The sequence below is a fragment of the Colossoma macropomum genome, unplaced genomic scaffold (assembly GCF_904425465.1).
Source record: "Colossoma macropomum unplaced genomic scaffold, Colossoma_macropomum, whole genome shotgun sequence".
NCBI classification, from domain to species: Eukaryota; Metazoa; Chordata; class Actinopteri; order Characiformes; family Serrasalmidae; genus Colossoma; species Colossoma macropomum.
Genome location: NW_023494789.1, coordinates 3911442 through 3937773, shown reverse-complemented (window position 1 = coordinate 3937773; position 26332 = coordinate 3911442). Strand labels below are relative to the sequence as shown.

Below are 26332 nucleotides of genomic sequence, written 5' to 3'. Positions count from 1 at the left end.
GTATAACCCCAGCACTGTATGTATGTTCTCCTCACACTACACATAACCCTAACGCTGTATGTTCAGCCCTAACACTATATGTAAGGCCTTAACTCTGATGTACAGCCCTAACACTGTATGCATAGCCCAGACACGTTATGTAAGGCCCTAACACTGTATGGATAGCCCAAACACTGTATGTATAACTCTAACAGTGTTTGTATTGCCCCAACACTGTATGTATAACTCCAACACTGCATGTAAGGCCTTAACACTGTATATAAGGCCCTTACACTGTATGTATAGCCCTAATACTGTATGTATAATCTAAACACTGTATGTAAGGCCCTAACACTGTATGTATAACCCAAACACTGTATGTAAGGCCCTAATACTGCTTTTTATAGCCCTAACACTGTATGTATAACCATAACACTGGGTGAATAGCCTGTTATACCGCTTACATAGCCTAAACACTGTACATACATAACCTTAACACTGTGAATACAACCCTAATACTATATGCACAGTCCTGATATTGTATATGTGGCCATAACTGCATATATATTTCTAACACCAGTTCTGTATTTGTAGGCCTAACATTGTATGTGCAGTGACATCTGTTTATTCACATTCATTGTATGTGTATATGGTGAAAACCCTTTGAACACCTAATGTTTTTATAGGCTTCAGGGATATTTCAGCAGCCAAAGTGGTTTGATGTTTGTACTCAGTTATTAAGAGGAATGTGTCTGGAATAGCAAGTGGAAAGTAACTTGATGTGTCCCATCTGTTTCAGTCAGAACATCTTTTTATTCATGATAGAAGACACTGGTCAGAATAGGCCTTAGTCCTCCTGGCCAGCTGTAACAAAGCTGTAAAATTTATAGACAAGCTTGTTTCCCTGAATTGTCACAAATGGATCTGGGTTTTGGAGATACGAACATGTCCTTCTGCTTTTCCCTCTCCTGTAAGCACTGCGCTGCACAAGAATGTGCTAAAAGTGCGTTATATTATCTTTCGTGTGACACTTCTGTGGATGGATGCCTCCTCTGCTTGTATTTCACCAAAGCGCTGCAGACTAGTGAGCCATAATATCATTATTATCCATTAAGCTGTCTTTTTAAAAAATGTCTGAGATCAGCTGATGCACATTGCACATACTTAGATAATATAAGAAACATCTGTGATGACGGAGATCTAAGAAAAACCCAAAACAGCTTAGAGCATTGATTATTTTATTGACAGCATTAGTATACATGACATATGATGGTGGAGAAAACTGTTAGTGTCTATATGTCTCCATGTATATCTGCAAAAATAAGAAATATCTTCATTCAAAACTCAGCAAAATAGTTTTTCATCATAAAATCTATCACACGTCATACATTACTTTTATTTGGCACACCTTCAAACCATTCAGATCATTTCACCATTATCTTAATGACATTATCCTGATATAATAAGGTAATTATCTAGAAAAAGAAGACACATTTGAAACTTCCAAAGAGATTTAATAGATACGTCTAATATTTGACAAACAGTTAGGCTGTGTAGCTTTGTGGTTGGGTTAAAATAGCTGTAGGACGTCAGTCATGTATTATCTCATGCAGTCAGCTGATGCACTGGTGCTGGAAGGTTCTGCAGATGACCTTCGCTCAGATATCCTTGCCACACTCAGGGCACAGGATGTCATCCCTCTCGGTCAGAAAGCCACGGCCCACCAGAGACACGGAGCATTTCTTGCAGTTGAAGCAGTCGTTGTGCCACTGGCGCTCCTCAAAGGAGATGTACTTGCTGCCACCAAGGCCTGTAATTTTCACATGACAAGGAAAATTGGTAAAGTCATTCGTTCATTTGACACTGATCAACGCCAGAGTAAAATAACTACAATTAACAGTCACATCAACACATGACGGCTCTCTGCTGGCAGTACTGACAGGTACAGGTTAGATTAAGAGACAGTCTGGCCAAAAGAAAAAACATAACCATGGCTTCGTCTGTTATAAACACGCTACTCACAAACTACAGAGGTGCCATTATAGTCTCTAGAGTGAGATTTTCTGGTTTAAAGACTAGGAAAACCCCCTTCTGATGATGTAACTCAAAGGTTTAAACACTCCTGGTCAAATTACATGCTTTGTTGTAAAAAATAAAGTAAAAAAAAAAGTTAACACATTGGTCTAATCCCATTTCACCCCTTGCCCCTACCACTTAGCCCTTCACTTTTAGGGGTAGGGTGTCCCGATGAAGTGTTAGGGCTACATGACCCTCCAAACGGAGGTTTTCAGAGACTCCCTCCAAACAGAGTGAAAAACCAGCAAGATGGCTGCACGAGCGACCAAAGAAACACACAAATGTGAGAATTTCCTCTGTTAAAAAATTACGATAACCACTGTATTATCTTAGTTCAACGTCATTTCAATGTATTATGGTTCTTTTCTTCATAATGAGCTAAAAAATCGCTAGTAGTATGTTAATTTCTCAGTAGCTAACTAGCTAATTTTCCTGTTCCACCTTAAATGGTGCAGCAGTTACATTCTGGTGGCTGAGGCGTCAAAACTGCTGCTCCATTTAAGGTGGAACAGGAAAATTCAAACAAGAAGCAGGTGAATATCTGACTTCAGCTTCATATTACTGAAGAATTAGGGCACACATCACTGAATTTTAGCGCCCAATTTCTGTTTATTTACTGAGCTCAACATTTAGGAAAAAATAAAACAGAAAATCTGAAATGTTCCATAACTTTTGCAGAGGCCACATTTTATGTTTTAATTTTTTTTTAAATATCACGCTCATCGGCCCATAAAGCTGCTAAGACTATGCTGGTCACTTTCTCACAGGTAATTCAACACAGTGCCTGACAGGTGAGCGTGTTGCTTAATATTGAATTGAGAAAGTGACGATGGAGGATCACTTTCTATAAGCACAAACAATGGGGAGCAACAAGTAACGTTAGGCTGAGCAAAAACTCGAAACAAACAAAGGGAGAAACTAAGAGACCAGTGTCAGTAAAGAAGTGTGGTAAACATCAGCGTCACGTTTTTCAGTCGGAAAGCTCTTATAATGGTCAGAGGACTTCAGAAAGAAGCTGAAGTTGCTTTTTCTGCTGGAAAGGTAGAGTCAAATACATTATTTGTTGTTAGGCATTGTTGATATGACCAAAAAGCTACATATGCATTGAAGTATAACAGTATTTTGATGCAAGCGTACATGCTAATAGCATTCGCATAGCATAGCACAGCTAATAGCACAGCTACACACTGAGTGAACACTTGATCAAATAAAAAAAGGTCATCTATATGACTCCAGTTTTTATGGAAGTCTGGAGATGCCATAAACTGTTGCTATAATTTTCTGGGTGGTTATCTTGAGATAACAAGATATGTAACTCATTATTTCAAGATAACAACTTTGTTATCTTGAGATCACAAGATAATTAACTCATTATCTTAAGATAAGAACTTTTGTTATCTCGAGATAACAAGTAACTTGTTACAAAATTGTTATCTTGAGATAACAAGATAATTAATTTGTTAGCTCAAAATAACAATCCAGAAAATTATAACTACCTCTTGGCCTCTCTTACAGAAGTCCATAGAGGCCATGAGCTGTTGCTATAATTTACTGGATTGTTATCTTGAGACAACAACATCAGTAACTCATCATTTCAAAGGCAACAGTTTTGTTATCTTAAGATACCAAGATAAGTAACTCTGTATTGTAATCTTGAGATCACAAGATAAATAACTTGTTATCTAAAGATAATAACTTTGTTATATAAAGATTACCACACAGTTAACTCGTTATCTTAAAATAAGAACTTTTGTTATCCTGAGATAACAAGATAAGTAACTTGTTATTTGAAGAAAACAATTTTGTTATCTTGAGATAACAAAATAACTAACGTGTTATCTCAAAATAACAATCCAAAAAATTATAACTACCCCTGCTTGGTCTTCATCAATAAGGGTAAATAATCCACTAAACTGTGTTGCTGTCAGTCTGACACTTTCTCAGTAACGTCAGCTTCAGTCGTGACTGATAGCAAAGATGAAGCCAGAAATAGCTCAGTGTCAATCATTACATAATGCTGCTCAGTGTGTTTGGTAGCTGTTGTGTGTTATTTGGACAGATAACTGTTACTATCTAAACTGGTGATGACAGCCATGTCAGTTATTGACAACACAGAATCTGAAAACAAGCATTAACTAACGTTAACTAACGTTAACTAACGCTAAGTTCCTCTGGCTCTGACATCTTTTAAGCACCACTATCAGAACGTTTGACCGTGTTTCCTCTATCAAATGAGGACAAGGTGACTGCCTCTCTACAACACAGAGGGGCTCCAAATAGCAAGAGCATAGCGGGCCAGTGTTAACCCACTGATGGCAAAGCTGGCATCCCAGTGTCTTTTAACTCAGCATTTTCCAGACCGCCCACTGGTGGTTAAGCAGAGTATTAGACAAAATACCACTTTACGTCGCTTTTTACCACTCACTGTCCTATTTATTTACTTTTTTCTTAATTTCTTTCTTTCATTATTCTTTGTAAATAAGTTTAGTGATTAATTTTAATCTAGCACAGTGTCAGCAACACCATTTTCATCCATCCATCCATCATCTAAACCGCTTATCCTTCTGGGTCGCGGTGGGGTGCTGGAGCCTATCCCAGCTGTCATTGGGCGGAAGGCAGGATACACCCTGGACAGGTCGCCAGTCCATCGCAGGGCAGACAGACAGACATACACATTCACACACTCACACCTAGGGGCAATTTTAGCATGTCCAATTAGCTTAACTGCATGTTTTTGGACTGTGGGAGGAAACCCACGCAGACACGGAGAGAACAGGCAAACTCCACACAGAAATGACCCTGGTCGCCCGGCCAGGAATCGAACCCAGGCCATTCTTGCTGTGAGGCGACAGAGCTACCCACTGCGCCACCGTGCCGCCCGCAACACCATTTTTAACAAAATAATTTTATATTGGCCTAGTCATTGATTATTCCTCTGTAATATTTGTCTTAGTTTATTTTCCAAAATAAAAAGGTACAATCAATTAAGATCTGTTTGACGAGATTAAAAACTTGTATGCAGGACAATAATCTGGGTGATCCAAAAAGGACCAGCAGTGGCATACAGTCAGTGGGGTGCCAACTTTATTAAGCGAGCAGACTGATATATGATTGCCAGATGATCTGAAGCAGTATAGACACTCCATATCACCCTCAGGTTTCAGTGTACAGTTCCAAGAATATTACCATACTGGTGGTTCTGTAAGGCAAAGCAGAAACATTTTAGTTATAGTTTATAAAATTCCTGCTAAATGGGTTTGTCAGCACCTGCTGTTGGGTCAGTGAAATGCAGCCTCATCTTGATAAAGGAATCCTGAGGAACTCTCAGCAGACTGCATTGCTGTGGACGTATTAGCTGACCAAATTGACCAAATGTAACTAAACTCTGTTGTTGTCATAATCATAGCAGAAGCAACAGACCATTATTTTGCCTGTGTGAACCTGTTTTCCTGTGTATTTTTTGCTTTCTCCCTTTTGGATTTGTCTGCTTGGATTTAGTGTTTATGTTTGTCTCGTTTTGTCTCTCCTCTGTTCTGGTTCTGACCCATGCCTGTTTCTCGACTACACGTCTGTGGATTATCCTCAAAACAGTAAAGCCTCTGTTAAATCTTTTATCCGCGAGCGTCTGACTGAGTCTGCCTCGTTACACACGCCTATCGTTATTTATAGAAGGGCTCTGTACCCAAAAGAGCTCACTGCCCATTGTCTCCTAGGCAGACACCCAGCTGGGATCTTGGTGGCAGAATTTCTTGTGCTGTATGTATTTAGTTCAGCTTGCAGGCTGTTGAAGTTGCATTACTTGAGTAAATAATCAGGATACAATGCCAGTCAAAAGTTCAGACACACCCAGTGCTACACCCTTTTCTTTATTTTAACTGTTTTCCACATTTGAGAAGGACAGTGTAGACATCAAAACTCTCAAAACACATGGAATTGGGCAGCGACCAAAATTGGTCTAGATCAGAGCTGCTGTTTTCCCCCCAAATCGGGCAGATTTTTGTTGGATTGGTAATAAAATTTGGTCTGGTTATTAAAACTTTGATTGACGTACACTTCATTCAGTCATGTTGAGAGGCGACTGCCCCACATTACTGATGCGCATGGAAACTGGAATGACTCGTGATCTTCACTACAGGCGTAGCCTATAAAGGCAGGCAAGTTTTAGGTTGTGTGTGATAAACTGTTATGCCTCTTTCATTGCTTTCAATACTATTGTTATTTATTTGCCATTCTAATTGGGGTCATGGCTCCAAAAGCAAACATTTGTAAGTGGGGGGAGTAAGATACACATAAGAATCAAATTATTTGAATGTATTTCATTATTTTATTTAAATTAATTGTAGGTTCTTCATCCAGGCAGTTTCCAGTTGATGTTTTACAGGGAGTCTAAAAATTTGTTCTTCGTACCAGTAAACTTAAAGCGCTGACCGTGCCATCTAGCAATGGTGTAAATTTGACTGCAAATATGCAAAAGCAAAACATCAATGATTTCCATACTCAGCAGTTAATTATTGATTCAAGTTGGTTTAAATGTTGTATTTAAGCAACAGAACACGAGAGGGAGTGTGTTATCGTGAAATAACCGAGCCGAAGGTGAGTGCTGTAGATCATTACAGCCGTGATGTTATTGGCGATAACACACTCCTCGAGTGTTGTATTGCTTTTAAACAACAGTTAAATAAATAAAGTAATAAATTAATAAACTGGGCCGTGAACGCAGCGTTTAATATGTTTTAATGTTCGCAGTTCCTTCACCAAATTATAGTTCCTTAACAAGCAGCTTGTTGCTACATCAGAGTAATGAACTCCTCCCACTCGCTGCTCAGCCGGCAGTTCGTTCTCCAGCTCCTCACACTAAATTCCCAAACTGTCACCACTGAGCAGCTTTTCAGTCGGCAGCTGTGACAGAAGAACAGCTAAACAACCTGGAATCAGCCAGAAATGACCAAATACCATTCGCCAAACGTGTAGTCTGATCTTCAGAGTCTGACCAAATTGGACTGAGCCATAAAACTGCCGCAATAATTTTTTGCCAGATCAGTATTAATGTTGTTTTGTTCCAGCCAGTCTGTAAAGCATCTTACAGCCCATTTAGTTTGGCGAATGGTATTTGGTCATTTCTGGCTGATTCCAGGTTGTTTAGCTGTTCTTCTGTCACAGCTGCCGACTGAAAAGCTGCTCAGTGGTGATGACAGTTTGGGAATTTAGTGTTGTCTCATCTTCAGAGTCTGACCAAATCGGCTGTCGGTCAAATGTGATCTTAAAATTGTCCATTTTCTGTTTGTGGCAAAGTAAGAAGTAAAAACATTCAGATAGCTTGAGCGTCTCCTACAGCTGTCGTTGCTTAGCAACGGCGTCTCAGCAGAGTGATACAGTGTTTGTGAAAAACCATGATGTTATGGTGAAATAACAGCACAGTTAGAGACGCTTCTCAACCAATCAGCTTGCGTGGCCGGAACTAACTGTTGTATAATAAGTACTATGGTTGAAATGCTGAGCTTTGGCTGGTTTTGATATTCGTCCTTTTTTGTGAGGGTTGGGGTAGATTGTGAACATTTCTACATATTTGGCTGGACACTATAAAAGCAATCTGGCAACCCCGGTCCGGATATCTTTTGACTGGCATTCTCACCTGAACATTTTATATAAGAACAGTTCATTTATATCTGTTTATGTAAGATGTATAATATTTGTGTCCATACCACTAATGGGGCTGGTGCAAGAGGCACACTTCTTGGCATAGAGGTTGCAGAAGCAGTTGAGGCAGTAAGGGAATTCATCCCGAGAGGTGAATCGCTGGCCAGACAGCTGCTCTTTGCAGCCAGTGCAGAGGAAGCAGTCCTTATGCCACGGCTGCTCATGGTAGGTCACACCTCCAGTAGTAATTGGCTGAGGGAAGCAGAAGAAGAAGAGAGTTAAAGTGATGGTTTGTGGAAATCAAATTGACAGAATTTTCACAATGTAGTCGATCAGCCAAGACATGTCTGACGTTTGAAGGCTGCTGCTTTGGTTTTGCACTGGAGCTACGAGGCTAATTGAGCTCACAAGTAATGGAATAGTTTAGCATTGTGTACATTGCATGCATAAATGATTAACCACTTGCTTCAAACCACTTTAAGTAATATCTCATAGACTTTCTATGTGGTGCCGGAAACCATTTATGCAACTCAATTTAACAACTTTGTTGAGTACATTAGCCTCATAGCCCCAGTACTAAACTAAAGAGGCCAACCAAATAAGTTTGGGCAGATCGACTACATTGGAGCAACCAAACCATCACTTAACAGTAACTTAACATTAACTTAGCTAAACTATTTGCTCTATAACTACCAATCCAGTGCTTGTAAAGGGATGATAAAACACGTGCACGTGTCAAAACAGTGTCAGAAACTTGTCTTTTCCATGTACCGAAGACGTTCTGTAGCGAAGAGATGGTGGTTTCTTCTGTCTTTGGTCCGTTTAGGTGTTCATACTTCAAACAAACCACACCAGAGTTAGTTTTGAAGCGAACTGAGACCAACCTGCTTAGGGGGGCTTGGCCTGCTTGTTTGGTACACTTGTTTGGATGGTAGTTCGGATGGTAGTGTTTTCACTTGCTCTAATGAACTACACTTTGTTTTAATCAAACCAAACTTGCCCCTTATTGATAGTCCTACAGGGCCTGGCGTGATCTTGACAAGAATGTACACCTGGGACAACTTTTTAAACTTGCTGGATTGCAGCGAGACAAGGGTACATCTAAAACCTGACCCCGAATTCTTCTAGTCCAGGGGTCGCGCAACCCAAATGCTAAGAAGAGCCATTTTGTCCTTTCAACAAAAATCTAACCACCTTGAGAGCCACATCATCTTATGTCCATTTTACCATCTTGGCTGTAAATACTTGTATAGGCTAAAAATATAATATAAACGAAAACACAGAGTTACTTTGCTCTGCTTTAAGCTTTGGCTCAGCTATAGCCGCTTTTCTCGCATCTCTGGCAGGGAAACTTTTCCTCAAAAGTAGAACAGTTTCTTGTAAAATGCCTCTCAACATTGGACTTTTTACGAGGCTGAAGTCGCTGCTCATTCGCCAGCTTCTCGTTCTAATTTTCCTGTTCCCGTCTGAGGCGCCAGAATGTAACTGCTGCACCATTTAAGGTAGAACAGGAAAATCTGAACGGGAAACTGATTTCAGCATTGCGACTGTTTAGTGTTTGAAAGTTTCTCTCTGCAGATAAAACATATCAGGAAACCAGCTGGAGTGATTATAAATGCAAATAAGTCCATTCGTCTCCAAATTGTCGATGTTCGTCTTAAATCCTTCTCTTTGCCTTTTTTTAGCTTCCAGCTAGGCCAGATTGTTGTCTGTGTTGCTGTGTTGCTATGGTGACCAGCAGTCTGCACGCCAACTTTCCGGGTTAAAGGGTGAATTAGCAGTTACAGGCTACATTCACTCCAGCGTTTAAGACCATTTCATTCCTAAAACTGTGTTAAAACAGTCAGCAGAGCTTTTTTGTACTGCAAAGGAGGATTATTTTGTTTTTTATCTAAAAAAACCTAATTCTACTGTGGCAGTACAAGAGTTGCTGACCCCTGTCCTAGTCCATCTTGAGTAATTAATAACACAAGCAAAACTAGCTAGCTATTTGTAGGTAACGGAAATGTTTTCCTTTGCAGGAGGTAATTTCGGGGTCACTTTTCAGCTAAGCTGACGTTACATCCATAGGCCTAACAATAGGCTTGCTGTCCGTCGAACAACGTTGACGAGCGCACCATCACCCCTTACTTTGAGCTTAGCCTTCACAAGGTGTTTGATTGGTTTAAAAATTCCACACTGAGGTTGTTCCCTCCCAACTTTCGCCAGCATTTCTCATGGTTGTCTCAAGCCTACGAGACGAGCTCATGAATAGAGTGTCACTAGTTTCATATTTAGCTCTCGTCTTCACTAGTGTCACCTTCTTGCACTGCACGCATTGCATGGCGAACTGCTTCTCGTAGCAGGGCACACAGAAGTTGCTGTTGTCCTTGGGGATGAAGCTCTTGGTGCCGATGGGCTGCTGGCAGCGCTGACAGGTGAAGCAGGTCTCGTGCCAGCTGTTGCCTTTATGCTCCATCTTCCTCGAGCCTGAGAATGGGAAGTATTCAGTCAGCGTATGTGCAGCCCTCTGACAGCAGAGCACTCAAACAGAATAATGAATAACAGTAATAATGTCATTAGCCACGGTGATCTCCTCTGGAAAACATCCACAAACCCCTCACTGTCTTAAACACACTGATCACATTTACTACCGGCAGTGGGTTTTTCCGTGTGTTTACATAAAGTGTCTGTTAACCTCAGGTCATGCAAGGAAGACATGTGAGCGTCACAAAACTCTAGTCTGCTCACCGGGCATGATGGTCTTCTTGCACTCATAGCACTTGGAGGAGTACTCATTGGAGTAGCATTCAGTGCAGAGCAGCTGCTCGTCCTTGGTCGAGAAAGGCTTGTCCACCAGGGAGCGGTTGCACTTGAAGCAGTGGAAGCAGCCGTCGTGCCAGTGGCGGTCCTTGTAGGACAGATCCTGTGTGGACACAGACAGAAGATCAGCTGTGGACGTCAAAGTTGTGAAAGGCCATTGCAAAAGAGCAGAGCTTGTCCATTTTAGCACAGTTAGTCAGTTTATTGGTCACATATTAACACAAAGGGAAACCTAACATCCACTTTAAAAGGTCAGTTAGTTCTTGATCTAATGTCAATGGACGTCCAAACTCTGGTTTTAAAAGTTAGGCTAGTTAGTTGGTGAACTAATGTCAAAGGCAGTCCAAAATCTGGTTATAAAAGTTTCAACCAATTTTGGGAGCACACAAGTTTTTCAAGATGCGTTTTTCTGATGCCCCCACAATGTATTAAATCTATAGTTTATGATCACATATAACACTAATAATACTAATAATACTGATGATAACAATACTACAGATAATTACCAATAATCTACCGACAGGTCACAGCATTGGCAGATGGAGAAGATTTAAAGAAATCCCAAATGTTCTGTGAACTACAAACCTGAGATACTAGACTTTTCACATCTTTTCAATGCCTTTTTAACCAAAGCTACATCTTTAACCCTTGTGTGGTGTTCAGGTCTGTGGGACCCATTTTCAATGTTTACCAAAAGAACAAATGATGTGATTTATTATTATTTCAACCTCAGATTCTTGGTCTTTGCTCATTTTCTGTGAAGAACATATAAAATAACCCATTTTCAGTGTCTTCACTCTGTTCACCCCCCACACATTTATATTACACATGTGGTGTTGGGCTGAACCCGCGGAGAGTAAAAGTGTGGAGGTGCTGTGTCCTTCACTCTGTTCTCCTCCTACATGGCCCGCTGTTAGTGTGTGTGTGTGTGTGTGTCTGTGTGTGTATGTGTTTGTATATATGTGTGTGTGTGTGTGTGTGTGTGTGTGTGTGTGTGTGTTTGTGTGTGTGTGAGGTTGGACAACATGGACAGGCTGCTGACTGGCTACAGCTGCTAAATGAGAACCCTACGCTGGCCACTTGTGATACTTTAAACATCTGGTGTTTTTACATAATTTTTATGGCTGTATTGATTTAAATAAACAACAATGCGGTGGATCCACCAGACCACTGAGTAACAAACATCAACACCACACAAGGGTTAAGGTGACTCTTTTGGACTTTTCAACAGCTACATTTGGATTTTTCAGCTTAATTATTCAACCGCAACAATGTGTAAATTAAACAAGGTCATGTATGTGATTCCAATGTTGATTCACTGGCTGAATGTTGAATATTTTAATTAGGTAACTCACCGTTGCTAGTTAGGTGCCAGTTTTGGCCTTCTTGCTAAATATTGCAGCTAGCTAGCTCTTATTTGTTGGTGTTATTGGTAACTTAGCTAACATTAGTGCCAGCCTAGCTAATTTTATGGTTGTCTTTCTATGGTTGACCCACCCATGGTGACTAACAGCTACAGTATTACCGTAATACTCTGAAGGACAGCAGAAAAGGGAGGTAGGTGAAAAGGTCATTGGCGTTGCATGGTTGATTCTGTTGTGCCCACATGTGTGGGACTTTCATCAAAAAGAAGGGCAAAACAATTACCTTTGATTGTTGGTTTCATGGCAGGTTACTAACCCATGAGAACTGCATGCGGTGGTGCTTGTGACCAGGCACAGCGTGATGTGCGAATCAGAGTGTGTTAGTGAGAGCCAGTCTTATGCTGGGAGCTACGCAGTGTGAGCATGGCCTTATGACCCCATGGACTTAATTATCTACCAATTTGGCCTGAGTGAGCACGAGCGTGTGAGTGTGTGTCCGCTCATTAAATCACTGGCCCAAGGACCGATGCTCTGAGGCTGAGCGAATTGGCTTCTGTGTGAGATGAGGCAGCTAAACAGGCCAAGGACACAGACACAGATGTGGCCCCACCACAGGCTAGTCTTGCGGGCCAGTCACAGCCTCCTCACCGGGGCTAATGACCATGTAACATGACACTAATGGCAGGAGCCTGGAGAGAAAGGAGAGATGCACAAATCCATGGGACAGCAAGTGCTGGCTATATGCTGTTTATAGTGGGGGGTTCATCCTCTTGTCTATGGATAGTACAGGATATGTAGGCAGATTAAAGGCTCTCTTTCATGGAATGAGATCATAAATCTTCCATTTGCTCTTTCGCTTTTCCATCTTGATCGTTGTCTCTTACTCAAATCTCTTATCGGAGTTTCACCCGCAGAACTGTTTGTGACTTTTAATGTCTAATGAAATGTCACTGAGGGACTGTTTGTATCCCATATGTCTGTAGGACAAGCGTGATTGAGTGTTGATAATGCCAGAAAAGCTCGCAAAGCTCGCTTGGCTCTTGTGTCTGGATCAAGGCTCACTCCGCAGCCGTGATTTCCTGCTGGGCTCTACCCAGAGAGCCTGGATTGTCCTTCATTTTAATGAGAGCTGCTCCTACTCTCTTCATCCCAGACTGTGTGATCTCTTGGCATCGGATCATCGGAGGCAGGCCAGTCAAGGAGAAGCGCTGACCAAATACAGACACTGTACAGCTGAAGCCTAAATTACGTCAGCATTGGCTTGAATTAGTTAGATGCAAAAAATCTTAGGGAATCCACTGCAGCAGATACAAGGCTGGATTCATGGGTTGCTAAGCTAATGTTGGGCTTGACAAAAGGTAGCATTGAGTTAGGATGAAAAAAGCTACTCCAGACTAGCCAGTGCTGATCCCACTGCTTATAAGGTCCAGCAGAAAGACTTGTTTAGTTCTGTTTTTGGTCAGCACTGACTAGAATTAGGCCTAATTCACACATGCTACCTCTGCGTGGTGTGAGCAATGCCGCAGCCGGTGTGAGCACCACAGCTGAGCGTAACAGCAAGAAAGTTATACAGACATTCCTTTTACCAGATAAATGGTCACATCTGTCACTCTGCTCAATAAAAATATCATTTATAAAAGTGCGTGGTATGTTTGTTTATCCTCGACAGCATTCTGGCTTGTGATTATGCAAAAGTTTCAAGCTGGTGGACCAACCGTGAAAACTGTTTGCAGCACAGAATGTTTAACTAGTATTTCGTCTTTTAAAAAATAGCATTTTATACATTATTCTATTTAATTTTCATGAGTTAATGGCTTATTTCAGTGTCTTTTGCAGTGTAACGTATGCCGGGTCTATTTTCTAAATACCGCGCAGCTTCAGTGCGGCGTCTGGGATGCTCTGCCGCTTCGCATGCGCAGCCTGTGTGAAAGCACTGACCAGTTAACATGGGCACCAAAATGAAAAGCAAGACTTTCCATATTACTCATGCCATGCAGAACCAGTATGAGCGATCAGGCCTTAGCTAGATCATAATTAAACCTCTTAGCTCGCTAACCAGTGACATAACCCAGATTCATATTGCTACCTTTTATGTGCTTGTCTGGTGGTCATTTTACGCAATAGCATAATTATGAAAGTGGTAACATGGTTAGGAAGTTATTAATCCTGATAGATATTGGTTTCTTGCTAACATGGTGCATATAAATGTCTACGGCATAATTGGTTACATCAACAAGTAAGTTGCAGTTAGAAAATAATGAATTATCTACCATTGACAAATGAAACTATTGTTTTATCCACCAGGATTAAAGGATAAACAAGTTAAAAACTCAAGTATGAAAACGTTTTCCAAAGTTCTCACATGTAAATATGACTTGAATGCATTATTCAGTCTAATTCCTGTAGCACATGACGGAAACACTGGAAGATTGGATGGAAGAGCAGCAGAACCTTAATGAACGTACCCTGCTGTTGCAGCCAATGGGCTTCTTGCAGTCCTCACAAGTGTTGGAGTAGAGGCTTTCATAGCACTTCACACAGTAGGGGTTCTCCTCCCGCAGAACATACTTATTCCCAAACAGGGACTCCTTGCAGTAGTGACAGTCGTAGCGCTCTGCCATTCTGGATCAAATGAGACCTGAAATATGAAGTGAATGATTTCAAATAAATAAATCATAATAAGAAGGTGACACTAGTGAAGACGAGAGCTAAATATGAAACTAGTGACACTCTATTCATGAGCTCGTCTCGTAGGCTTGAGACAACCATGAGAAATGCTGGCGAAAGTTGGGAGGGAACCACCTCAGTGTGGAATTTTTAAACCAATCAAACACCTTGTGAAGGCTAAGCTCAAAGTAAGGGGTGATGGTGCGCTCGTCAACGTTGTTCGACGGACAGCAAGCCTATTGTTAGGCCTATGGATGTAACGTCAGCTTAGCTGAAAAGTGACCCCGAAATTACCTCCTGCAAAGGAAAACACTTCCGTTACCTAATAAAATAATCCTCCTTTGCAGTACAAAAAAGCTCTGCTGACTGTTTTAACACAGTTTTAGGAATAAATGGTCTTCTTACCACCATATCCTGACATAACCACACAAATATGGAACACCTCCAAATTATTATTGAGGCAAATTTCCAAAAATAAAATTTGCATCACTGCTCCTTCGTAATATTCAGAGCATGAATGATATGCTATTGAACTGATGAGATGCTGGCTGCTACAGTAGACTTCCATTTCTGCACATCTATCAGATGATGCAAACTTTTTTAAAGTAGCACAAGATGGTATGCTAGTGTATTAGTATCAGCTGTTACACGACTCCCTAAGATAAGCCTGGCCTGTATCCCTCTTTTATCCCCTAGATCTGCATCCAGACCAGCATTGTCACCTCTCTGGCCTTTAAAACAACCTTTTGCCCCCAAGGCTCTGTATCTGAACCACATTCTGATGGCCCACCAGGTTTTTAGTCCAGGGACGCCACTTTATCAAAGCTTTTTATTCCAAACATGTTTGTATATGAAAGTATATAAAAAATAAGTGCACCACCCAATGACTTTAATACTTACACTATCAAAAATAAAGGTTCAAAGTGGTTCTTGGCTTGAATGCTTGGTTCTAGAAGAGACTTTCATTTGAATAGAACCCTTACATTAAGTGGAGGTCCTCCAGTTGGTTCTTTACATTTATGAAATTTGGCCGATGCTCTTATCCAGAGTGAATAGAGGTAGGCGAGTGCAGCATTTGGAGTCCTACTTGGTCGGGCAGCGAATTGAGGCAAATCATGCAAATCTGTATGGAGGGCAGCAGCGTTACCCTCTACACCCCATGTGTCAAACACAAGGCCCGTCACACATCAGGCCCGCCACACAATCCTATCCAGCCCTGCAAAAGCATTTTAATTTCTTATTAATATTAACCCATTTCAAAATGTGCTGCACTACAGTCCCCAGCATGCACTGCAACATAATGTGCTCCCAACTCTCCTCCCCCCAAGAACAGAAATTGAGCCCTAGTCTCAATAAACTTGCAGCAAAGAAAGGACGCCAGGTGTCTAGTTCAAGCAAATAGGTAGGTTTAAAATTCTGAGCTCCTGGGAACATTAAAATTTTTAATATTTCAAGTGTCCATGTAATATTTCAAGATCTACTACAAGTGTCCGTGTTTTACTGTTGAAGAATAAACAATGGCCGGTTCGAGTTATAGCACATTAATTAAAGTTGAAATAAAAACTGGGGCAGCACGGTGGCGCAGTGGGTAGCGCTGTCGCCTCACAGCATGAAGGGCCTGGGTTCGATTCCCAGCCGGGCGACTAGGGTCCTTTCTGTGTGGAGTTTGCCTGTTCTCCCCGTGTCTGCGTGGGTTTCCTCCGGGTACTCCGGTTTCCTCCCACAGTCCAAAAACATGCAGTCAGGCCAATTGGACATGCTAAATTGCCCCTAGGTGTGAATGTGTATGTCTGTCTGCTCTTCGATGGACTGGTGACCTGTCCAGGGTGTATCCTGCCTTCCGCCCAGTGACAGCTGGGATAGGCTCCAACACCCCACCGCGACCCAGAGGGATAAGCGGTTTAGATGATGGATGGATGAAAACTGGCCCACAGAGATTTTTTAATAACTAACTGCTGAAGAAAAGGAACCAACCACTGAAAGGTTTTTAACGGAACCCAAAGTGGTTCATCTTCGGCATTGCTATAAAGAACCCTAAAGCAGCCTTACTTTTAAGAGTGCTTAAAGTGGGTTGATCATTAAACTCTATTCTGAAAGTAAAAGAAGCTGCCTTCGAAATTTTTAGGAACAATAGTGTATCAACCTTCTGTGCTTCGTTCAGTGTCCTGGATTTAACTGACAACTTAAATAGCTGGGAAAAAAAAGAATGTGTGCTGAAATATAGACGGCTCTGACAGACCATATCACTCCAAAGCCTTCAAAGTCACTGGCAATAGTGATAAAAGGACTCCAAACATAACTCCGCTGGCCCAGCTGTTACTGTATCTGCACTCAGTTTAGCCCTTTTACTGCCACTCAATGGTGATTAGCTTTAACTTGCCATTCAGAGAGGAGGCTAAGTTTAGCGTGTGCACTCGAGATCTCTTATTCACAGGCACACCGTGCCCATTGTAACCCACCACACTGTAAACATTTGTGAAGGCAACTGGGGAATTCCTAGAGCTTCTGATTTAATTGTGTCAGTTTATCTACTGAAAACCGTAAACTAGGTTTTTGTGAGGACACGATAAACGTAGCTGCACTGCATGACTGAAACACCAGCCATATTAGAGAGAGTGACAAGCTATAGTAGGGTTGTCATAATGCCAGAATTTTTAGCTCAGTTTAATATCACAATGACTGAAACATTCTCAGCACTACAGTTACACTGGTGTGGTGGTGGTGTGTTAGTGTGTGTTGTGCTGCTACGAGTGGATCAGACAAAGCAGTGCTGCTAGAGTTTTTAAACACTGTGTCCACTCACTGTCCACTCTATTAGACACTTCTGCCTTGTCAGTCCACCTTGTATATGTAAAGTCAGAGACGATAGCTCATCTGCTGCTGCACAGTTTGTGTTGGTCATCCTCTAGTCCTTCATCAGTGGTCACTGTTAAAAACTCCAGCAGCACTGCTGTGTCTGATCCACTCAGACCAGCACAACACACACTAACACACCACCACCACGTCAGTGTTACTGCAGTGCTGAGAATGATCCACCACCCAAATAGTACATGCTCTGTGAGGGTCCATGGGGGTCCTGACCACTGAAGAACAGGGTAAAAGGGGGCTAACAAAGTATCAGAGAAACAGATGGACTACAGTCCGTAACTGTAGAACTACAAAGTGCACCTATATAGTAAGTGGAGCTGATAAAATGGACAATGAGCGTAGAAACAAGGAGGTGGTCATAATGTTATGCCTGATCGGTGTGTATTGTTTTTTTTTAATGTTAAATATATAAAATAAGTAATTCATTTAAATATGCTCTCAGTCAGTATATTCTGAAGGGTGAACAGTACATCCTAACATTCATCACACTGTGTTTACAACAAATATAAAGTGACTTATACATACTGCTTTAAAGTTTCTATGAGCATTAAGCAGAGGTGTTACTAGAGTGCCATCTTTGGGTGGGCATTTGAACTATGTGGGTGGGCAGCAACAACAGTGTTGGTTTTTCTTAAATCGTAAACATAGTTTAATGGTGCGATGTTGACATAACAGAATTGGCAGTTAGTGTTCTCCTCCAAGCGTGTTGAGGTGTTCAATGACATTACATTAGCTGCAGTTTGTAAAGCTTCAGAGAAAGCATGTGTTGACCTTCACACTCACAGTTATAGTCTAGAAAAAGCACTGAACTTTTGATACACCATGCAAGACTCGTGAACAGAGGCAAAGTTCAGGTAAATCTGCTCAGAGAAAGCTCCCCACGCCTCCCTGCTGCTGCAAAGGAGCCTCTTTGATCTGTCTTCAGCCTACCACCCTGGCATCAGCAGTGGGCAGTAGATCTAAGAGAGTCTCCACAGTGCCAGCTGTCCACCCAGCACCCTCTTCGGCTTCTCAGAGCACACAAACTCTTCAGTCTCCCTCATTATACACACACAAACACTCTCATACACACTGCAGAGGCACATACCCCTCAGACACACGCTTTCATGACACAGACGGCTAATTAAAGACAATGAGGGGGGCCTCAGAGGGACCTTTAGCAAGTTTCAACCAGAACAGAGGGGAGAGGAGACAGATGGGTGCAGAGCAGGGTGCAGCACACATGAGCCTAATATACAGCAATTACAAACCCAATATGGACAAGCACAGGCTACACATCTGCCTCGGCTAAAAGGCTGGGCAATATGGCAGAAGTATGGTGTCATAATACTTGAAGATATTTGCATGTTTCGCTTTATGTATCACATTTTGTTTTTTGTATGATGTTTTTTTTAATCTAGCACTCACAAACATGAACTATTGGCGAAGAAAAATCAATTCCCTCAACAATCAACCCCTTCAACAATTATTAGAAACATCAATTAATAAATTGTGATGATGCCATAATCCCATCAGCTGCGTGTTACTATGTATTTTATGCAGATATTATACACTAGTTGTTGTACAGACCTTATAATTGATTTAAATCTTTTTTTTAAGGTACCTGCTGTTGATAAATGCTCTAGAAGTACTTATAGTACCCAATATACTGTATATATATGCTCTGAAAAGCTCATTATATGTCATCAATATAATGTTAATTTTACTTTTGAGACCTAAAAATAGAGTTTTTGAGCCTGTCAGTTTGACGTTAATATGTAAAGATCTAAGATGTGGTCTAAAAAACTCTGAGACATCATATTTTAGCGTTTTTTTTTCCCTACTGACTCAGTGATGCTACTTTTAACAGTAATGCAATGCAGTGCAGCATTAACGTCTTATTATCTCCCACCCCTAATCTGCAACACTTTTACAGCTGTGTGGTTCCAACCCCAAACCACAGCTAGCAAAGCCACAGTCACAAGTGAGTAAGCACCTGCCAAACCTACCAAACCCACCACAACCCACCTACCAGGACCTCATACACTTATACACACATAACTACATATACATGGTTATATTAGTGGTTACAGTTCTTGATCCAACGATCAATGGACACAGTCCATGTTGTATCTGTCAGTGATGTGGACTATTATTAACCACCTAGAAGCACTAAATTCAGTAAGAAATGTATAATTCTTTACCATTTCTGAGATTTTGCGAACCGAAGACTTTAGACAAGAAAAAAAGCCTCCCTGTTCCGAGCTCATGTTGAATTATTCATTTGGAACCATGAATAGCCTTGGACGAAATGTGGAATTTGGAGAGCTGTCTGGGTGAGCGAGTAGAGAATTACACATACTTTCCGTGTGATGCGCGTCGTAGTCATCTGCAAGAAATAGACCAAATTGGGCAGAACAACAAACAGAGCTTCTCTTCATCATTTTACGACTTTTGAAAGAGTGGAGAAAGCATTTTCCCTGAAATAAATGGAATCTGATGCGAGTAATTCTGCATATTAAACTATATATTCTATGAGAAACTCTTTTTGTCTTCTGTAATGAACAGCAGAATGTATAAAAGTAAATGATTTGAAGAGCCATTTGATTACTAAATAGCAGAAACAACCGAAGAGAGAAGAAGACAGAATTGCCTTAGGAAGCAGCTGTAGATGGAGAAGAGAAGAGAAGAGAAGAGAAGAGAAGAGAAGAGAAGAGAAGAGAAGAGAAGAGAAGAGAAGCTCAGGCTGTGGATGCTGCACCTACCTATTGCTGGATTGCTGAGTTTGGCTGGGCTGGGCTCTGTGCCTCTGGTTTCTCTGGCTGGGGAAGAGGCAGAGGGGCGATTCCACTTCTCCTCTTTATTGGATTTACTCCCCCTGCGGACAGGGCAGTGGGGTGACTGGGATGGGACAGTCACTTTATCAGGAACTATAAATACAGAGCACTGCTCCACTGCAGTAATCCAGGAACACATACACTTACGTAAGAGACGAATAAGCATGCATGTATGCCTGGTAAGTGAGCTCTATAAGCCCACAAAACACTGTAATTTACAGTGCATATTATAGAAACAAAGCCTATGTAACCCTGACTGTATTCTTTTACGTAGGTTGGAGGCCATATATGGCTAATTATGAGTCTACTGTACACTAGAGACCAGCTTATCGGCATCCTTTGGAAAAAGGATTTGGTATCGCAGATAAACAGTCAGTTCCTCTTACTCACACTTCACTTAGTGAGAGGTGTCAGGATCAGTCTCTGGACAAAAGCCCTGTCCTCTCTGCACACTGCAGCCCTCATGAGGAAGTGATAGTCCTTCAAGCTCCAACTGGAGGTGGCCAGCACAAGCACAGTGCTTACTGATGTTCACATACCTGTTGCAGTTTAAGAGGTGGGCCTGTCGGGGGGCAATGATTCTGCGTTGGGTCTTTTATGAACGTGGTACAATCATCTTACAGTGTGAGCAGTTTTGAGATTTCCAAGGCCAGGGAAAGAATCCTCAAACTCATCTCACAAAGCATCATATTTAAGGCTTCATGGGTCAAGGAAGGAACGCTTATACTCCTCTAACAAAGCGTCTGTTTTGAGGCTTCTTGGACCAGGAACGAAACCTTCATAGTCACCTCCAAAAACACCATTTTTGAGGCTTGTTGGACTAAAGAACATATCCTCAAATGTGTCTTATAAGGCATTGGTTTTGAGATTTCTTTGAACCAGGGATAGACTCCCCAGACTCGTCTTACAAAGCATCAGTTTGGTGTTTTCAGTTTTGAAAAGTTACTTCACTATAAAGTTTTCTGAGTATGTAACATCGTCAATACTTTTGGGAAACTAAACTTACAGTTCTGCTCATAATGTTACATATTTACCATCTTTAGAATGTATGAGAGATCATACAAAAATCTTTAATTGTACTCAGAAGAAGCGATTTATCATTACAGAAATTTGTGCTTATTATATTTATCATAATAACTGAAATTACACAGACATAAGATTACAAACCTTTGTCAAAACTTAGGTAATTTGGAGTAATCAGACTTTATGGTCACAACCAAAACATTATGTTTGGGAAGTACTCAGCAAGGCCCCTGAAGAATAATCTTATCACGAAGCATGGTGGTGGCAGTTTTGGGGGTATGTGAGCTGAAGTAGCACAGAAAATGAATAAAAATGAATTCAGCAGATTAACATAAAATCTTGAAGGAAAAATTGCATGTATCAGCCTGAAAGTTGGCCTTCCAGTGGCAGCAGTGGGATAAAAGAGGACCCTTACAGTCCCTGGACCTCAACATGAGGTCCTGTGAAAAGACTTTACAGGACCTGGAGGCTTTTTGCTAAGAACAGTGGGCAGCTTTACCACCTGAGAAAATACAGGCATTCATTTACAACCATCACAAAAGATGACATCACTAAACATGATATCAAGGACCAAGGGTATGTAAACTTTTCGTTGTTTAATTTCAGTTATTAATATGATTAAATTGATACATGCACATTTCTGTAATTATAAATAGCCTCATCTGAGCACTTTTGGTAAATAAATGTTTTGTATGAGCAGCTATATTTTCTAAAATTCAGTCAGGGGTATGTAAACTTATAAGCAGCACTGTTTATTTCACAAAATAGAGATTTAAAGCAGTTATAGAGAGCCTGTAAACAATCATAACAACCAGCCATATGTAGTAACTACATACCCTGCATAAAAACAAATAGCTGATTCAATGTCAACCCAACATGCCATTATATTATTGTATTAATCCATTTTTACCATTTGTTTGATTTTTTCTAAGGTTCCCTCTTAAATAGTTTACTTTTGCAAACGCTCTATTAAAAAAAAATATATATTATACTCATAATTTCCCATCATGAAATTAAAGTTTTAAAGTTTTACTCTGGTATATTTGTGCCACATCACCATCCTTTATCCTAGTCTTGGTAAAATGATTGCCATTTAGGTCCATTTATTCCAATATAACTGATAACAATATATTATCAGAGCAGCTTTTACTGGGTACCTCATCTGTGGCCTGACAGCTTCAGTCCTTCAGTCTCAGCTGGGCCAGAGCAGCCTGGTCATGCCATGGCCTTGTGGGGGAGGGCGGGGGGAGTAATGCAGCTGGGAGGATTAGAGGCTAATCTGGGAAGCCCCCATCAGCCAAAGTGATGGGGTCTGATGAGACAGGGAGGCCCAGCACCTGTTGCCCCCCAGCTATGCCCGCTCTCACATATCACACTCGGAGGCACTGGGATTTTTCTGCAGCGTCACGGAGAAGGGCCTGAAACCTCATGTCTGTCGTCAATTAACACATGACGCCCACAGGGGAGGGCAGACTCTCAGCGCATTTGGAGAGCAAATAGAGTCTTCATCTGTTTTCCAAATCCAAGATGTCCCGGCGGGATCAGCATAAATCATTACTGATTGATAATTGCTCCACATTCACGTCCTCAAGCAAAACAGAGGCTTACAGAACTTCTAGTTCTAGTTCTAGTTCATTTTCCACCTGCGTGAGACTGAAGGAATATCATAATAGGCTTCAATTTTTCTCTAAGTGTGAGAAAAAAACCCACCTCTATGATGCTCGTTTGTGCTGCGCCCTGAGATTTTGAGTAATATACACTGTTAGAAATAAAGGTTCTGTTCAGGTACATTTTTCATTCATAAGGTACAAACACTGTAAATGTTCCCTTAAAGCTCCAACAGTGGTTTTAAGGTACAGTTGTGAACCTTAAATAAGTTTTTCCAGGTGAAAAGTTCGTATTTGTACCTTTTCATAACCGAATGTTGTAAAACAGAACAATAAAATAAAAGTCCTGGAGACGAGACGGGGTGTGTGGAGTCAGTACAGCTTAGAACATATCATTTCAGTGGATTATGGTTCAGTTATGTTCCCTGACTAAAGGTACTGAGATGGACCCTCGAGGGTTCCACCCCAGTGACAAGAGGGGCACTGACCCAGTGACAGTTTTGCACCTTTATTTCTGAGAGTGTAGGGCTAAGATAACAACACTGGTGCACAGAAACAATCAAATTTATGCATTTTTGTCTTTACACCAAATGTAGTCAATCAGCCGGAACATCTTTAGTGGACATACATACAGGTAACAGACACAGTGCGCACAACATTCAGGGTTTAATTTGGTTGCTATGATGTTTTTTATCAATACAATGTACGTTTATGCACTTTTTATACATAACACTATGTCAGAAACCATATGAGCAAGTCTATTTGAGATTTCTTAACAACTTAATGTGATTTGAAGCAAATATGTGATGATTTAGGCGTGCAGTCTGTGTAACAGGTGACTACAATTTTGCATTATTTTACATTACATTAGCCTCTTAGCTCAAGGGCAAAAATAAAGAAACTACTTTTGGTTACCAAACATGCCTTGGTGGATTAACTACATTTAGGTTAAGGGTACAATTGCATTCAACTCTATCACTCCAGTAAGGACCTGGCTTGAGTACAGCTCTGATACATCCAATTAGGTCACTTATGGGTGCCCACTTTCAGCTCTAAAGGCCTGATTTATACCAATAAGGTGTTTTTTGGCCTCTGAGTGGGGCCTGGACCCTCAACACTGTGCCACCTTCTCTGCCTGGAGATAAGGTCTAGATAAGACCAGCAGCTGTCTTGATTTCAGCGTCAGAGGCAGTTAAAACTCACCGTGTAGCATTGCAGCTAACGAGATGCGGAAAAGGTCAGCAATGATCCTCCTGAACCATCACTGTGGCTGTAAATTATTCAGCACTGGCAGGCCAGACAAGTCCAGCAGCCAGGGCGCAGATCCAAACGCTGTGTGCTTCTACGGTTCACATTATCCTCTCTATGAAAGATGCCGAGTGTGTTTGCCCAAGGATCTTTTTTCTAAATATGTGTTAATTCTGACACTCAAAGCATCCCAATTACAAAGAAGTTGTCTGGACTGAGTGAGTGATATTTGAAGCTTTTGGCATCATATCAAAGGCAAAGGCCCAAAGAAGTTGTTTGTTTTTTGTCTTGTTTTTTAGCTTGTTTTCCTAAAAAAGAGTACTCTGTCTAACTGGTTGACGCATTTTGATGTGTCATCATCTCACACCTACTGCGTAGGAATGTCCCAGTCCGTTTGAAGAGAGTCCATCACTCATGGGTTTAGAAAAGCACACAAGCCCTGTGAAATATGCCAGTTAAAAACAGGGACAGTTGCTACACACTTTCTTAAAAATAAGCCATCATGGAATCCAATTATATAAATATAGCAGCAAACTAGAGATGGGCTGCTTTAACCCAATTGTCAGGATTGCAGGTTAATAACCCAACAAACTGAGTTTTTCACTTAAAAAGATGGTTCTTCAATGGTTCTTTAGTAAAGAAAATGGTTCTGTAAAGAGGAACCAAAAAGAGCTCTACTATTGTAACAAGCTTGACATCGTAACAATGGAAGAACCCTTTTCGGTGCTATATAGAACCCTTTTCAAATAAGGTTTCATATAGAACCATCTACAGCACATTCTCCATCAAACCCTTTCACGATGCAAAGAACCCTTTAATCATGCAAAGGGTTCTTTGAGTGTTCATAGTTCTATATAGAACCATTTTCTTTACCAAAGAACCCTTGATCTTTTTTAAGAGTGTACTTATTTACTAATCATAAATTACAATTATGTATGAATTGAAATTGAAGACATTTATTAGTAAATGTTCTTAAAAGCACATTTTCTTTTCATTAAAAGAAAATTTCTGCTCTGCTAGATCTGCCCCTGTCAACTGTAAGTGATATTGTGAAATGGAAGCGTCTAGAAGCAACAAGAAGTCGGCCATGAAGCAGCAGACCAGAGGTCACTAATAGGCGGACTGCGGTCCGAGTCCAGACCCAGACGCTGTCCTATGCGGACTTGGACCTATAACCGATAAACTATGGAGAATTATTTAATGTTGACGGGGTGGTCCTATTTTAATCGGCGGAACTTTTCTAGCCTTCACAGTGCCGCTTTCAGCGGCCCGGGAGACTTACAGACCAATCGCATGCATTGTAAATATCACTTGACGCTACTCAGCCAATCAGATCTGTGCATTACGATGAGCACTGAGACTCAAGTGAGTGACGCACACACAGGGGATGGACGAGGCGAGAAACAGCAGTCAGAGAAGAAAGTGAGTCAGATTAATTTACATGCCGTGATCTAAAAAGAGAAAACTGACAACAAATATAGTTGAAATATGACTGAATTGTACTTTATTTGATTTGACATTCAGTTGTCAACTACATAAGACGTTGATATACCTACTAGGCTACTTCAGTAAACAGTATATGGCACTGAATCATGATGCAAGTTAGACCATTATGATGTTTCTGACCTTTGCTTGAGGAAATTTTCTCTAACTGGACCTTACTGAATTTTAATTAAATACCCCTGCGGTAGACTATGCAAACTCACAGAGTGGGGCTGCCGACGTCGAAGCGTGTAGCCAGTAAAAATCGCTTATCCTCTATTGCATCACTCCTTACAGCAGGGGTGTCAAACTCAACCAGTGAAAGGGCCATATTAAAAAATCTCAACAAATCTGTGGACCAGAGAAAAAATGTTTTGTATTTCATTTTTAATTAGTGTTGTGCTATAACCTGAACTGGCCGTTGTTTATTCATAATACGCAAAAAAATTCAACAGTAAATTAAAGGCACTTGTAGTGGACCTTGAAATATTACATAAATACTTGAAATATTCAATATTTAATTGTACCCAGCAGCTCAGTCTTTTAAACATACCTGTCTGCTTGAACTAGACACCTGGCTTCCTTTCTTTGCTGCAAGTTAATTTAGACTTGGGCTGAATTTCTGAGCTGCTGAGCTGACATTCAGTGTTTATATTGGTTGAACTGCAGCTGAAATACCGGTGTGTTTGGTGATATGACTGATGTGGAATTGCATAGAATTGTGTAGAATTAAGGTGTAACTGCTGTCCCATACATTGTTGTT

At 41.0% G+C, this 26332-nt stretch overlaps 1 protein-coding gene across 2 annotated transcripts; it reads right to left on the bottom strand.

The window, feature by feature from the left end:
- Positions 1 to 1549: 1549 nt before the first annotated feature.
- Positions 1550 to 22477, bottom strand: fhl2b (four and a half LIM domains 2b). 2 transcript variants are annotated; one of them, XM_036569814.1, is made up of 7 exons: positions 22390 to 22477; positions 20138 to 20250; positions 14324 to 14496; positions 10423 to 10597; positions 9992 to 10161; positions 7758 to 7944; positions 1550 to 1789 (listed from the first exon to the last, which is right to left on the bottom strand). In XM_036569814.1, the coding sequence occupies exons 3-7, from the start codon at positions 14477 to 14479 to the stop codon at positions 1638 to 1640; spliced, it is 840 nt and encodes a 279-aa protein (XP_036425707.1). In that variant the 5' UTR covers positions 14480 to 14496; positions 20138 to 20250; positions 22390 to 22477; the 3' UTR covers positions 1550 to 1637. The 2 variants fall into 2 exon arrangements, with proteins under 2 accessions (XP_036425707.1, XP_036425708.1); XM_036569815.1 differs by lacking the exon at positions 22390 to 22477 and adding an exon at positions 20600 to 20617.
- Between the last annotated feature and the right edge of the window lie 3855 nt (positions 22478 to 26332).

Excerpts from the sequence above, each read along its gene's own strand:
- fhl2b (XM_036569814.1), bottom strand. The coding sequence starts at position 14,479 with ATGGCAGAGCGCTACGACTGTCACTACTGCAAGGAGTCCCTGTTTGGG. Across the intron at positions 10,598-14,323 it reads CCATTGGCTGCAACAGCAGG|GATCTGTCCTACAAGGACCG; the intron begins GTACGTTCATTA and ends GTGTCCACACAG. Across the intron at positions 1,790-7,757 it reads TTGCACCAGCCCCATTAGTG|GCCTTGGTGGCAGCAAGTAC; the intron begins GTATGGACACAA and ends TGAAAATTACAG.